The following is a 14,367-nucleotide window of genomic DNA, read 5'->3' on the forward strand; positions in this document are numbered from 1 at the left end:
AATTTACAAATGAGGAATATAATATAGAAATAGATAATTTGTGCAAATCACTTGAAATTTATATTGTTGAGCCTTGACTGTGAAATATATATAGATCTTATTCAGATTAACATTTAAATCAAAAACTAAGAGGCCCCCCAAGAAATGAACATTTTTTTTTTTTTTTTTTTTTTTCATTTTAGTATTCATTATCAGCTCTATTATTTTAAACCAAACTCAAATTTTCTTTTTTTTAATTGGTTCATTTTTATAAATTAGCAAATATATTATCATTTAATCTTTCTAAATAAAAAAGGATTAATATTTAAATTAAATATTTTGTATAAAATGTATAAATAATTTTTTTCTGGTTAATTTTTAAAAATATATTTTCAAAATTAAAATGGGGTGAAAAGGTTTATATGCTACAAATTTTTCTTTATCTTATTTTTACACTCAATATTTATTGAAATATCATATCATATTGATTGATATTTCAATAAATATTGAGAGATATATTGATCATATCATATTGAAATATCATATTGCATACAAATGCAGATATTTTATACAATAAAGTTAATAGAAAAATACTTAAGTACTTGGATATTTACAATGGTTATTAAATCCTTAAAAATAAATATCCATGTATTTTATAATACTATATATTACTGTTTTTAAATATCTTTTTTTTTTTTTTACTTTATTAAAGAACTTCATTTTAAATCTATGCTGCTTACATTGATATTTTTCAAATTTCATTCATCTATCTATCTCTCTCTCTCTATATATATATATTGCTTTTATATTCTGAGAGTAAAAGTTATTTTGATATACCTTTTAACAAAACATTGATATGCAGTAGGGTGAATTCTAGTCAAAATTGTAAATTGGTGCTGTAATTTTGTTAATACACCTGATTGTTATTAGTCCTTTAATCAGTTTGTTTTTCCAAACTGGTTAAAAAAATTTTAATTACAAATATTTATATTTGGATTAAAAAATGCATACAGAAATTATGCCTATATAATCTAAATTTTCATAGCTATATGCAATCAAGCCATGATCATTTTGTTTCTTGAAGCATAATAATTGAGACTATAATTTGTTATAGTCTTAAGTTTTAAGTATATGTTATAGTCATAGTTTTAAGTATACAAAGACGTGTTTCATAATTTGTCAAAAAAATAATAATTAAGAGATAATATTTCATTATGAAATCTAACATACGCATGTTTTATATTTTTTAATTGTACTTAAAATAGAAAGTAGTAAATTTCCACATAGTTCAGTTACAAGAATATAAATAGTTTCAACTGTTTTTAGAAGCATGGAAAATTTGAAACCTGTTCATGGACTTCTAAAAACTTTTCTATGATATTAACTAAGAGTGGGCTTTAATTAGAAATCATTAAATAAACATTTCACAAACACATTTATATAGTAACAGAATTTGAAAAATGATTGTTTTATTTGTGCAAATCCAAAATGTCTTCATTTGAAAGAAGGTAGTGAATGATATCAGAAAACTTACAGGAGAAACTTTGATATAGTCTGAAATTAATTTTATGACTCAGTGTTGTTAAAATAATTTACTAACATAAAAATTAATTTAGTTTGCAAATAAGATTTCTCTTCCTCCAATATTTTAAATTAAGATTTCTAATGTATTACTTGTTAAAGTAAACAAAATGCTTCAAATAAAAATAAAAAAAATCTAAATATTTTAAGAGTGTGTAGGTAAAACCAAGAGAGTTGGTTTTAGTAGTTTGGAAGGTGTAAAATTTATTATGTATTCATGAAGTAATTATTAATGAAGAATATAGAAGATCTCGAATATGAACAAATATAAACATTACCATTTTGATTATGCTATGAAGTAGAAGGTATCATTAATATAATAACAGAATTTTAATGTACACACAGTGTCTTAATTTGTATTTGATTACTAAAGATTGAACAAAGAAATTTATTGTCTTGATAAGAGAAATGTGTGAAACAATCACAGTATATTTCACTTTTTTATCAGTTTCAATTAGCATAATTAATTGGTTATTAATAAATAAAGTATGATGAAGCTTTTTTTTTTTCATTCAATCCAAAATATCCAATGCCTTCAACAGGGAGTCTAGTGAAAAATTGATTTCATATAGAAAATATTATATTGGTAATAGAAGAATTAAATTTCACCTAGAAGGAAAAATCATTTTTTTTTTTTTTGTTGTTGTTTCAGTTGTGTAGTCTTAATTATGGATGAATTGTACTGCATTCTCCTATAGAACTGAATGTTCATTTAAACATATCGACTTTTACCATAATATCACTATCATAACTATCCATAAGTATTATTCATATTTGTCAGAACTTTTGCCTTCAGAACAATGGTTTACTTATTCAAATGAAGTTCAAAATTTTGACAAACAAAGGATATAATTTGTCCTTTGAACCGTCGTGTAAGCGGGGCTGGTGCACGTTAAGTTCGTCGGAGCCAAACGCCCACCCGCTGGTGTGGTGCGAAAGCTTGGAAAGGGGTGCCAGCTCAAGTGTCATCATCTGCCCGCGGTTCAAAATTACGAGGTCCGTCCCAAAATAGCCCTATTGTTGCTATAAAGAAACAGGAGTTTTATATAACTAAACTAAACTTGCTAAACTAAATCTCAGAAGTGTTTTTTTCCCCAGATTCAGAAAGGCTCAAAATGTGGTGTTCATGAAGATAAAAAGCTAGAATTTTTCGATTAATAAATTTAAAAAAACAACAACGTGAAAATGAAAAATGTGGAATAAAACATTTAAAAAAGTGTATTGCTACAGTGGTTATAGGTAAACTTATACATTTTCTTTATACTTTTCGGCGTATATTTAATTAATTATTATAATTGAGGAGATAGGAAGAGGAAAATTGACGTAATCTTTAATCAGAATAATGAATTTTCAAATTCCTATCTTTTCACTGAATGACGGCCACCGGACAGCTGCATCTCATCAAATTAACAAAAACCGCCCATTTCTGATGGCACCTGCTTTGCTTTCAAACGATGAGTTAGATGTGGCACTTGGCATTGTGGTGATTATTAATAGTAATTCAATGGAACTGTGTAACATATGTTTTTTTGTTTATATTTATGTGACATGGCAACTAGCTTTTATTTTAGGTATGTTTTTTTTTTTTTTTTTTTTTCCAGTTACATATAATATCTAGGTTTAAATTATTAAAGATTACACAATATTAGTAAAAATGTAAATATACTGAATTTTCAAGTTATTTTAATGTTTTCACTTGTTTATAGTAAAAATATTTTTGTTAAATATTGCTTGTGTAAATAAACAACTGTTGAGTAAGTCGAATAAGATTAAACATCATTCTGTTGTGTTGAAAAATGTTTTAAAATTGCTTAAGGAGTAAATTTTTTAAGGAGTATAATAAAAGCAATTTTATTTACATGATTTAATAAGCAGTTTCGAGAAGTAATAGCGTCGATAAGATAATAAGAACAATAAGTAGTTCTACCTAAAATAACAAATCAAGGTTTAATATATCCGGAAGATTATAACAAGTAGCATAGGATATGGTAAATTCAATTCATGGTAATAACTATTCGTTAAGTCATCATCAAAATTAAAGCTTAAGAAGTTTTAAAATTTTTTAAATCGGTATCATATTTTAGATGAAAGAATCCATGATATTAAAGTGAACTCTTACTAATTCTCACTGAATATTATGTATGACAAAATATTATTCTTGTTATGTTGCTTAAAGAGAATGCACCTAAGGAGTGACATTAATAAAAAGAAAAGTTTTGAGCAAAATTTAATCATCTAATCTCAAATTTCATTATTATCAAAACATGTATTGTTTAGCTACGATTTCGGGCTCAATGTAAAGTTGTTAGAAAGAGTTTTAATGGTTTATTCCGTTACAACAGCATACTAAATATCATTATATTATGGTTTAATGGCTCAATCCAGCGTTTGTAATTCCATCCAAGTAATGGATCATCGTATTTATAAAGAAAATGTACGTGAAACCTTTTATGTTTTTAAGTTTCATTTGTGTTAAGTTTGGAGAGCGTAGTGATAGAGGAGCGATTGACTATGATATCAGATTGCAGTAGTTGAATTACTTCTTTGCTATCAGAATAACTTTTGCATATATTCTAAATTGTGAACTAAGTCCTTTAAGTTTTTTATTTCACTATACATTTTATTTGAATTAAGAAATAAAGAAGACCATTTAACACAAAAATTAAAACCCATATAAAGTATTTCATCTAATCGATTTTTTTTTCATGTTTTCTGATAATTATATTATATTGAAAAAACACTTGAGCTAAAAAATCATAATTTTTTTTATTTATAAATTAAGTTATGGGGTAGATTTAACAATCAAATTGATATTACCACATACGATAGTAGAAATGGTCTGTCTTTTAATTATTATTACATTAACCTCAATTTTGACGGATTATTATTTAAATAGAGTTATACGAATTATTTTCGAAATAGTAAGAGTATCTTTTTTACTTCACGTTAAAAAATTGCCTAGCCAAATACTTACTTTTAAAACATTTTCTTTTGATACTGTACTCTATGTTATACTTTCGCTATTTCCATGATATAACCATGATTCCTTTAAAATATTATTAAGTAACTATTTTTATTTTAACAAGGGGGAGTGTATTTTATGTCATGGAATATAGCAAATTCATAAAAATTATTTTATTTTAAATTTTATTTAATTTTATTCATTGATTAAACATTTTAAATGCCAATTTATGCTTAAATAAAAAAACAACTGCAATTTTTTATTAAAAAGCAATGCAAGCTTTTATGAATTTTTGAACATTTTCGGTCCGATTTTCGAAAAATTCTCAGATTATCTAGTATGAAACATTTTAGAATGAATACTTTTTTAGATAGAATTGAATTTCCTACATTTTTTATTTCTGACTTCGAACTCTTTAATATAAATTTAAGTTATGGTTGATATTTTAACATTATGTCAATTTGAAATTCTAAAGACCCAAAAAAAAGACCCCCCCAAAAAAATCAAATCTCCGATGAATTCGAATTACTCAAATTCCATTGCAAAACATTTTACTTCAACTTCAGCAACTTGAGGCCAAGAGAACTGCTGTTGCATGCATACCAAATAAAATTTGATACAAACGTGATTATTTTATTGATCCATCAACTTTCGTCATGTCTTTCTCTAATGTACTTAAAAGCTATAAAATGATTGCGATTTTCCTTGCATGGAAAATGGGAATATTGTTTCGTGATTTTAGGAGAATTAAATTTGATAATAACACTTTGTAAAAGCCATTTTCGTTGAAACTTTTTTAGAAAGTCACAAGAAAATTTTTCTGTACTTCCGTAGACTTACGTTCAGTTCCGCTTGGACACTTTTATAAGCTACAAAACGGTCTTTAAGGAAAACTACGACGATCAACAACAGCAAAGACCGTTTATTTATACAAAATGAAAAAAACAATAACATGATATTTATTAAAAAACATATGGTCATTTATTGAAAAACATATGGTAACAGGTTACATTCAGGTATGTAACCTGTTACCTTCAGGTATGTAACAGGTTCTGTTACATACCTGAAGCTTTCATTTCTCTACATAATCACCTCCTGCATTTAAACCTTTGTCCTATCTGGCCACGAGCTTCAGAATTTTAATGTTACATTCTTCAGTAGCCAATTAATTAAGTCGCTGCATTTTCCAACTTTTAATTACTTCCAAAACATTTACCAGAACCCAAAAACTCTTTCGGCTTCGGGTTAAAGTGGAAATTGCTCAAAGGAAGGTCCGGACTATAAGGTGGATGATTAAAAATTTTCCATTCGAATTAATCCAACAATTCTTAAGTTGTAACAGCATTGCGGGGACAGACATTATCGTGAAGAAGAACAATTCCTCTAGAAAATACTTTTGAAAGGTTTTTGGTGGTTTTAGGTGGTTCACCGAAGAGTCTCAAAATAACGATTTGCATTGATCGAATGCTTTTGGCATGAAATCCACCAAAAGATATTTACTATCCCAAAAGACTGTTGCCATGATCTTTTGTTTTGAGAGAGTCAGCTTTAATTTTCTCAGTTTTTGGATTATGAGGGATTATACCAACTCTAATGATTGGCGCTTGTTATCTGGAACGGTGTGAAATACTTAGGTCCCATCACAATCTCATGAAGAAGGGAGAGGAAGAGGAATGAGCTGCGTGATGGAAATGTGCACGTAGTCTCTTGTTTCAATGCAATAAACGCTTAGCTTAATGAACTGTCGGCAGAAGAAAATAATATGGGAATTCTGAAGCTTGGGACCATTTACGATTAGTGTTTAAAAATAGAAGGTGATTATGAAGAGAAGTGATGGAAACTTCTGAAAATAAAAAGATCTTTTTTTTTTTTTTTCGATAAATATTGTTTTTAATTTTGTAAAACTAAACAATCTTTATTCGACGAACCTTTTATAAATACCGATTCGAAGTAGATTGCGATTCTATACAGAAAAGGTTTGCCCTTGGCATAGAAATTTATGTCAGGAACTTGAGTTACCTTATAAAATTAAATAGATCCTATTCAACCAAATAGAGAGTGAAATACACTGATATATTTTGAATGAAACCTAGCATTATTTTAAGAAATTACCTTTACTTTGAGTATAATATTCCATGTTAATTTCATCAGTTTGATTGTATACAAAACAGCGTTGCATTGATTTTAGGGCTCGTCAGTGCAGATGAGAATGAAACCGAAATAAGACAAAAGGTGTTGAAGGATTATGATCGTTCCATTACTCCGATATTGTATGCAAGAAGTGAACATAAATCTTACATCGCCATGAACGTATTTCGCATTCAGGGTCTTGTAAGTATGTGCATTTTTATTTTTTATGCCGAATCTTCTTTTGTCTCTTTATGGCATCGTTAATATCAAAGGTACCATATCATCCATAAGCAGGCAAAACCATTTGGTTTCCAGATATATGTTTGATACTTGTTTAGTTCTGGAAAAGTAGTTCTAGAAAATTTATACATTTTTTAAGCACATTGATTTTAATTTTCTTCTAATGAAAAAGCCAGTGTTAAAAATTACAACACAAATACCATGTGTATGCATCTTCAGAAAATTCAGAATACTTGTCTTCTGTTTTAACATAATTTAAGTGGATTACATAAAGTATTTAAGAGTTATTTCTAACTTTTTCGAATATGATATATTTAGCAACTGCCTTTCACGTGCTAAGTGATATCTGATACTTCTCAGCAAAGAGAAGGAAGTTATTGCTCATATTTTTTTTTATAACACGTGTAGCTAGTAACTTCTCATTGCATGTCAATCATCAATATTATCTTTCTGATGTTTCACACTTAAGAAAAAGTGTTGTTGCACATATATTTTCTTGCCAATTACTTACCTAAGGAAAAACTTAAGTATTGGACAACATTTGTAATACTACATAATATTATAAATCCTGCATAATATTATATATGATATTGAAAAGTTTTGTGTAATATTGTGAAACATGTGTGAACCTGATGCTACTTGGTAATTGATAACTGTGAAATCACCTTATAAAACTAAAAAAAAATTATTATTGATTTTTGAATTTATCTGTAAGAGAACACCGAAATATATTTCAGCTCTTAATTGCAGAAGGAATTTTCCATTCGGCCATTCACAAGAGGATGGGTAATGTTCTTAGGATGTAATGAGATGCATAAGAAAATCCAGATATCTCGTTTTACCTCAAGATTATAAATATAATGAAAACCGAAAAACTGGTGTAAGGAAGTAAAGTGCTTAAAAAATATGAAAAAAAGGGAGAAATTACAAAACGCATGGGGAGCAGATGCATAAATTTCTGTAATCCAAAGAACGCTGTGGAAATAAATTATAAATCAATATAAAAAATGGAAACATAATGTGAAATTTGAAGAAAGACACGTCAGTTTGCTCATCAGGAGATGAAATCAGTGCTGATTGTAAAAATAATTATAACATCTTCTACTGAGAGTACCTCACAATTAAGTGAAGCGATACTGTTTTCACCCCAAATTTTATAATAGACCAGTGCTATAGAGATGGAAAAGCGATATGAAAAATACAAAGGGAAGTGCATAATATGTCAAGGTTAAACAAAAATGGAAGAAAAGAATTGTAAATAATAAAAATAAAATTTAACAAATTCTTCGTTTAGTGGATTGCCGATGCATCTGCCGTGTTTCATATGATGCGAATTTTGACGCGCGTTTGTGAGGGTTGCCAATTGAAGAACTTTTGGGTGCGATGAAGATATCGATTGAATATATAGATATCGAATTGTAAGGGAAAAGTGTAAAAACTTTATAAATAAAAAAAAAATCCTGGAGCGATTATGAAGGAGAAATATTAGTTTGAAATAAAGGATGGATGGAATAAAAATAGTAATATTAAATAAAATATGCTTATTGTAAATATTTAAATATTTTGGACCTTTAAATTCTGGTTAACAGACCCATTTTCGAGATTCAATTAAAACCTTGCTGTCTTGGGTAGCTCTGCGCAATCGGTAACTTGGTAACTCTGCGCAATTTCAAGTAACTGCACCAGCATAGCTTTGAAATGCAATCCTTTACTTACAACCTAAAGCTATTGATTAAAGGTTCTAAAATTGATGGGGATGCTATTGATGGTGAGGTTATGTATTAAACATTTGATATGATTTTTGACTGAATTGATTTCGTAGCATATTTTATTAACTCTTATGAGCTGATTTAAAATAGCAATAATAACTAAACTAAACACTAATAATATATAATATAAACACTAGTTTTGAAATCCTATCTTTTGTCATAAATATCAATTTTTATATTTTATTTTTCTAGAATTAGGTCTAAAATACTAAAGGGTGTTGTTGATTATGGTTTTGATAAGTTTTAGCTCATATGGATAAATATTTTGAATAAAATAATTGAAATCTAGGAATTCAAATATAATCAGATCATCAACATATCTGAAAACTGAGTTGATTTTTAAAACATCAGCTGTTTCAGAGAAGGGAATAAATAGGTCTGCCAGTAGAGAGGAAAAACTAGTTTCCCTGTGGGATACCTTTTATTTGCTGAAAGATATTTTGTCCATTGTAAGTAAACTTAATGTGAATGCAGTAGGTGATCAGTAAGTTAATGGGATATTAAATAGGTTTTTAAGGTTGTAAAAATAATTCTATTTCCATTTTTCATAATGATTTACAATATATATATGTAATGATATTTTAAACTCTGATTTCAGTTCTAATTAATTTACAAAATTTTATCTTAATTTAGCCCAAAAAGTCATTCTAAAATATTCTCTTATTTTTCTGATCCGATTCCACTGTTTCAACTTAATTAATTCAAGAGAAACTTAATAAAATTTCTGAATCGGCTCACGCTCCGCGTAAAGGGCTAGAAAAATGTCCAATAAGCACATTCTTTTTTAAAAGATCCCTGTGTTTCCCTTACTTGTGATTGACATGTGTCAGAAATCCCTATAAGAATCTTAATAATATATTAGCACTGTGGAAAAAATATTTTCCCTCTCAATATTTCATGTTATATAAGACAAGGGATAATTAATTTCTCTCTTCTTCCCGACTTCTGCTTTTATGCCGCGCTGTGGCGGACGTGCCTTGGCCGCGCCTTCTTGTAAATAAATCATGTATGCCTCCCGCGAGAGAATAAAACGAACTTAAAGTTACAAAGTTTTATTCATTGCTGCCTTCTGCTTTCAGAAAATCAAATGCTTATATATATATATATATATATATATATATATATATAATATCAAATATGCATTTTGTGCATCGTCCCTATGGCTGATTGCATCCAAAATTTGAAACAGACTTAATATTTTGGTTCAAAAGTCACATCGAATTTCAATAAGTTGGCTTGTTGTTTTCTGAGTTATTGCATTCATATGTCCATGAATAGAAATAACAACAATCTTTCGTCGAATTTCGTTCAACATTTGATACAGATTAATAAACCTGGCGATAAATATATATGACAAATTTCACCTATGTAACTCGTTGCTTTTTTTTATTAGGCCGTTCCCATGTGCATGGATTGATAAAAATATACGGTTTTCCTTTTCTCAGATTTCGTTCAAAATTTGATATAATCTGATAATACAAATTTGATGTAAGGATAACATACCGAATTTCGTTCTTCTAACTCTTATAGTGTTTGAGTAGTTTCTCAGACTGATGGACAGATATGATTCCCAAAATGGATTTTTCGAATCCTCAACTCATTGTTTCCTATTTTTTGAAAATTAATGTCTTTATTATATTTAAATTTATTTATTTTATCAATATCTTTACAGGATGAAGTAAAAGGTGAATTTATTTTAGAAGGAGTAACTCATGTAGTAAGTACTAAATTGAAATTTACATATGCTTCAAACTTTTGCAACAAATCTTATGAAAATTTTGAAAGTATTTTGGGAATCAATTGCTATACATTAAAAATTTCAGATGCATTCTTAAAAACCCTAAAGTATACATTTTTATTCTAAAGACATTTAAAGACCTTCTTGCCTTTGTGAGATTAGAAAAAATACAAATTAGAAAAAGTACAAAAAAATACAAAAAATACATACAAATACAAATTCACTTGAAGTACTCAATAAATTGAAAAATTCTCATAACACATTATTAACATAAAAATCTTATCACTTATTTAATTTAACCAAAAAAACTACTGATTCAACGAGAAGGAAAAACATAAACAAATGAAAACATCATTTACATGGGAGTGTATTCGTAAAATTTCTTTATCAATAAAATAATGATGAAAATATTCCATATACTAATATCTCTAGAAGTATTACTCCTTTCAGTGGCTTATTAAAAGTATAATGAGCCCGAGTCATAAAAAGCCTCCTCAAGACATATATGTGAATTTTAACTCAATAAATGCAAAAAAATCTTTTGTCGTTGTCAAAACTATCATCCGATATGCTTATACCTCTGTCACTCACTCCATCACCCCACCACTGTCCAGAAAGTACACCGTTGCAGTATTCATATGGTTAACGTGTTGAATACAAATACATATTGTGAAATTACTTATGATTGTTTTGCAGTTAAGACCATAAAAAGAATGACTATCTTCTTCATGATCTTTTAACTACCTGTATTATTTCCCTCCATTGTTCTGTTTAAATGTTATTGATGATTTTGCGGCAGTAGGATTACTAATGATTGTTTCTTAATGTTAACAATACGTGAACTTTAAAAATAAATGTTCTGCATTAAATATACAGAATAATTTGAATGGATTCTGCAAGATTTCGAAAGCATGTCAAACATACTGAAACAAATCAGATTTACAAAGGAACCCATAGGGTATCTGCTCAAATCCGGATCCTGATCCCCCCCCCCTCCCTCCAGTTTCAGAATGGTGACATTTACAGAACTGCTATGTAAATACAGTAAAGTGGTCAGGTGTTATGCGATAAGACCTTTATAGCACACCTACAAGCGATATTTGAAGTAAGCTTCCTTATTTCAGAAACGATAACAAATAGGGAATAAAGTGAAATATAAAATTGTAGAGCCTTATATCTAATTAACACGAAAAGACACCTTGTACACATTGATTCTAAAACTGTAAGACCCAAAATGCGCGTTTGTTTGGACGTGAAGTCCAAACTATGATTCCATGGCACATGAATTATAGGAGCACTTAATTATTATTAGGATAATTTATTAATCCTGTTGAAAATGCATTAAGTCAATTATGTCAGAAACATTCTGAAATTGAAATAACAGCAGGAGTTCTAAAAAAAACTTCCCAAAAATCTGAAAATTTGGAAAATGTGTCCAAAGAAATGCATGTTTCACGTGTTCTCATCTTAGCGTTAATTTTCGCTATGTTTTCTTGCTAAATCGATGATACTCCACAACTTGTTGCTGACTTTGTCTCCGTCTCTCGTATTGTTTTCGGAATAGTAGAGTTGACATTGAATTTTGCCTTTAGATGGTGCTTTAAGGAATTTCATTCTATTGTGAATAGCCTTTTTACAATATTTAAACACCACTTTAATAACTATAGCTGTTGAAGTTCTAAAAATAAAGGGAGGGGACTGAAATTTTATGAATCCTCTGCACAGGCGGGAACGTCGTATGTGGTTACTAAAGGGTATTGCTTAGCTTAAAGTAATTAGGGCAACACTTCTCCTTGTGTACAGCCGACCACCCAGCCACCACTGAACGTAGCAGTATCGACAGGATTTGTTGTGGGCGACTGCTATTTTTAGCATTATCCGTCTTTACATTGACCGATTCATCAAACTGACATTCTCTTCAAGGTAATTGTCCCCAAAACACAAAATGGCCAACTACTGAACTTCCTCCCCATCATCACATTCGCCTATCCTCCTATTAAACAAAGAACAGGTCATCACTAAAAGAAAATCTCCGTGAAATTCTAAATATTTCTCCAAATTCTCGTTTCACAACAGAAGTCCGAACACTTTCAAACTTTCAAACAGTCGGTAAAAAAAGTTCGGACAACTCTATGATTAATTCTGTTGGACACGCAGCGTTAATTCGATTAAGTCGCACAAGTTTGGTTTAATTGTTTTAGTTTTCAAGGTTCAGATGACAGCTATGCATTTGGTGTAAAATCTATGAATATAAATAGGTGAACGGGGGTACGTTTTATCGTGAGAAATTTCTAAATAGACATAATCCAAAATAGAAGTGTGCATATATTTGAACCGAAAGCTGTATGAATTTAAATGATCTTTTTAAGAACTTACATTTGATCGGTAACGTACATCAAGCACATCTAATTCATAAGAAATCCTTGTGAACATCGCTGAATACAACCCTCGTACAAGTACGTGAGCGTGATGCTCTTAATAAGTATATATTCAAATGCATGAAATCCATGATTTATGAATCTTGCAAATCCATGTTTTATTTTTGCAATACTTGTTTCAGATACTAGTAATTCTGAGTGACTTCTGTAAGATTATTGACACGTTACATAATAAACCTGCTTTGTAAACCATAGCTGCATAAATTTATATTTGATTCTTCTTGCATCATAACAGCGCATATTTGATCTTCCAAATGGTGTTTTCTTTTGTAATATTGATTTACACTGTTAGTAGAAGATGTTAAAATACAGGGTGGTTATAATTAAAGTTCCACTTTTAAATGGGGATAAAAGGAAAACTACTGAGACAAATGTTATCGAACTTGGTAATAGTTTAAAGAAGGGCATGGGAATTTCTTTTCCGTCAAAAAGAATTCAAATACTCACCACCAGGAGGAAATGGCGCTTTATGAAATCTTGTTAAACAAAATAGGGTATGAAGACGTTGGTTTAAAATGTGTTTAATCGTTTCTGAAACTTGTTACAAAGCATGTTCAATGTAGCGTCCACCATTTTCTGAAAGCAAGTTAAATCATATTATTCTATTCTCAATAACAGCTCTTAGGATATCAGGAAGAATGGTAAGGACATGTTGGTGTATCGCATCTTTCAATTCCACCAAATTGTTTAGATTATCACCATAAACAGCGTTTTTGAGATAACCTTATAGCCAGAAGTCATAGGGGTTAAGAGTCTGGTGACAGGGCTGGCCAAGAAGTGGGGAAATTTCGGTCCCAAAGCCTGTGGTGTCATTGACCCTTGGCGTATTCCTCTAACTGAATGATAGATACCTTTGCTAAACACGCCGTTCATTGCTGTCACATTCATAATAACGTTTAACGAGAAAAGTTCAGTCTTGCAGGGTTAGAGACAATGTCGCTTCGTAACAATGAGAACTCTGACAAACAAGATCACTTTTATCTGTAAAATCAAGTGACGTGTATAGCGCATCTGCATAAATCATTTGCTTCTTCCTGCAGCAAGCCAATTACAAGCGATTGCAAATTTTGCATAACCCCACAGAACAGTTTCGTTTAGAATAGATTACACACATTTTAAACCTATGTCTTTCTGTATTATTTTGTTTAAAAATATTGCATATAGTACCATTTCCCCCCTGGTGGTGAGTTTTTGATTTTTTTTGCTGAAAAGAAATTTCCGTAATCTCCTTTAAACTATTGCCAAGTTTGATAACATTTGGTCCAGTAGTTTTCATTTTATGAACATTTCAAAGTAGAACTTTAATTATAACCACCCTGTATATCTCTAGGATCTCTTTGATATTTTGAATGCTGGACAAATATCATGAAAATATCATATCACAGTTGTCGGTCATTTTGTCCTGACAGGATACGTTTGGCGTACTCTGAAATTTTGTCGAAACTTTTTATTAACCCTTCAGTACTTCAGTATAATAACCTGTTGACCGGGGACCTGGAAGACCAAACTTCGCTTGGCAGGTTTTCTTTC

General features: G+C 29.6%; 1 protein-coding gene across 3 annotated transcripts in view; it reads left to right on the forward strand.

Moving 5' to 3' along the window:
* Positions 1-14,367, forward strand: part of LOC129960303 (acetylcholine receptor subunit beta-like) — a 35,890-nt gene that overhangs the window by 616 nt on the left and 20,907 nt on the right. For 2 of the 3 annotated variants that reach the window (XM_056073638.1, XM_056073640.1), the window contains exons 1-3: positions 3,003-3,131; positions 6,711-6,853; positions 10,334-10,378. In XM_056073638.1, coding sequence (XP_055929613.1) covers positions 3,065-3,131; positions 6,711-6,853; positions 10,334-10,378 — 255 coding nt within the window. In that variant the 5' untranslated portion in view covers positions 3,003-3,064. Of the gene's footprint in view, positions 1-3,002; positions 3,132-6,710; positions 6,854-10,333; positions 10,379-14,367 lie in introns of those variants that run through there. The other variant, XM_056073639.1, reaches the window with a different exon arrangement.

The sequence above is a fragment of the Argiope bruennichi genome, chromosome X2, assembly GCF_947563725.1.
Source record: "Argiope bruennichi chromosome X2, qqArgBrue1.1, whole genome shotgun sequence".
Taxonomy (NCBI): domain Eukaryota; kingdom Metazoa; phylum Arthropoda; class Arachnida; order Araneae; family Araneidae; genus Argiope; species Argiope bruennichi.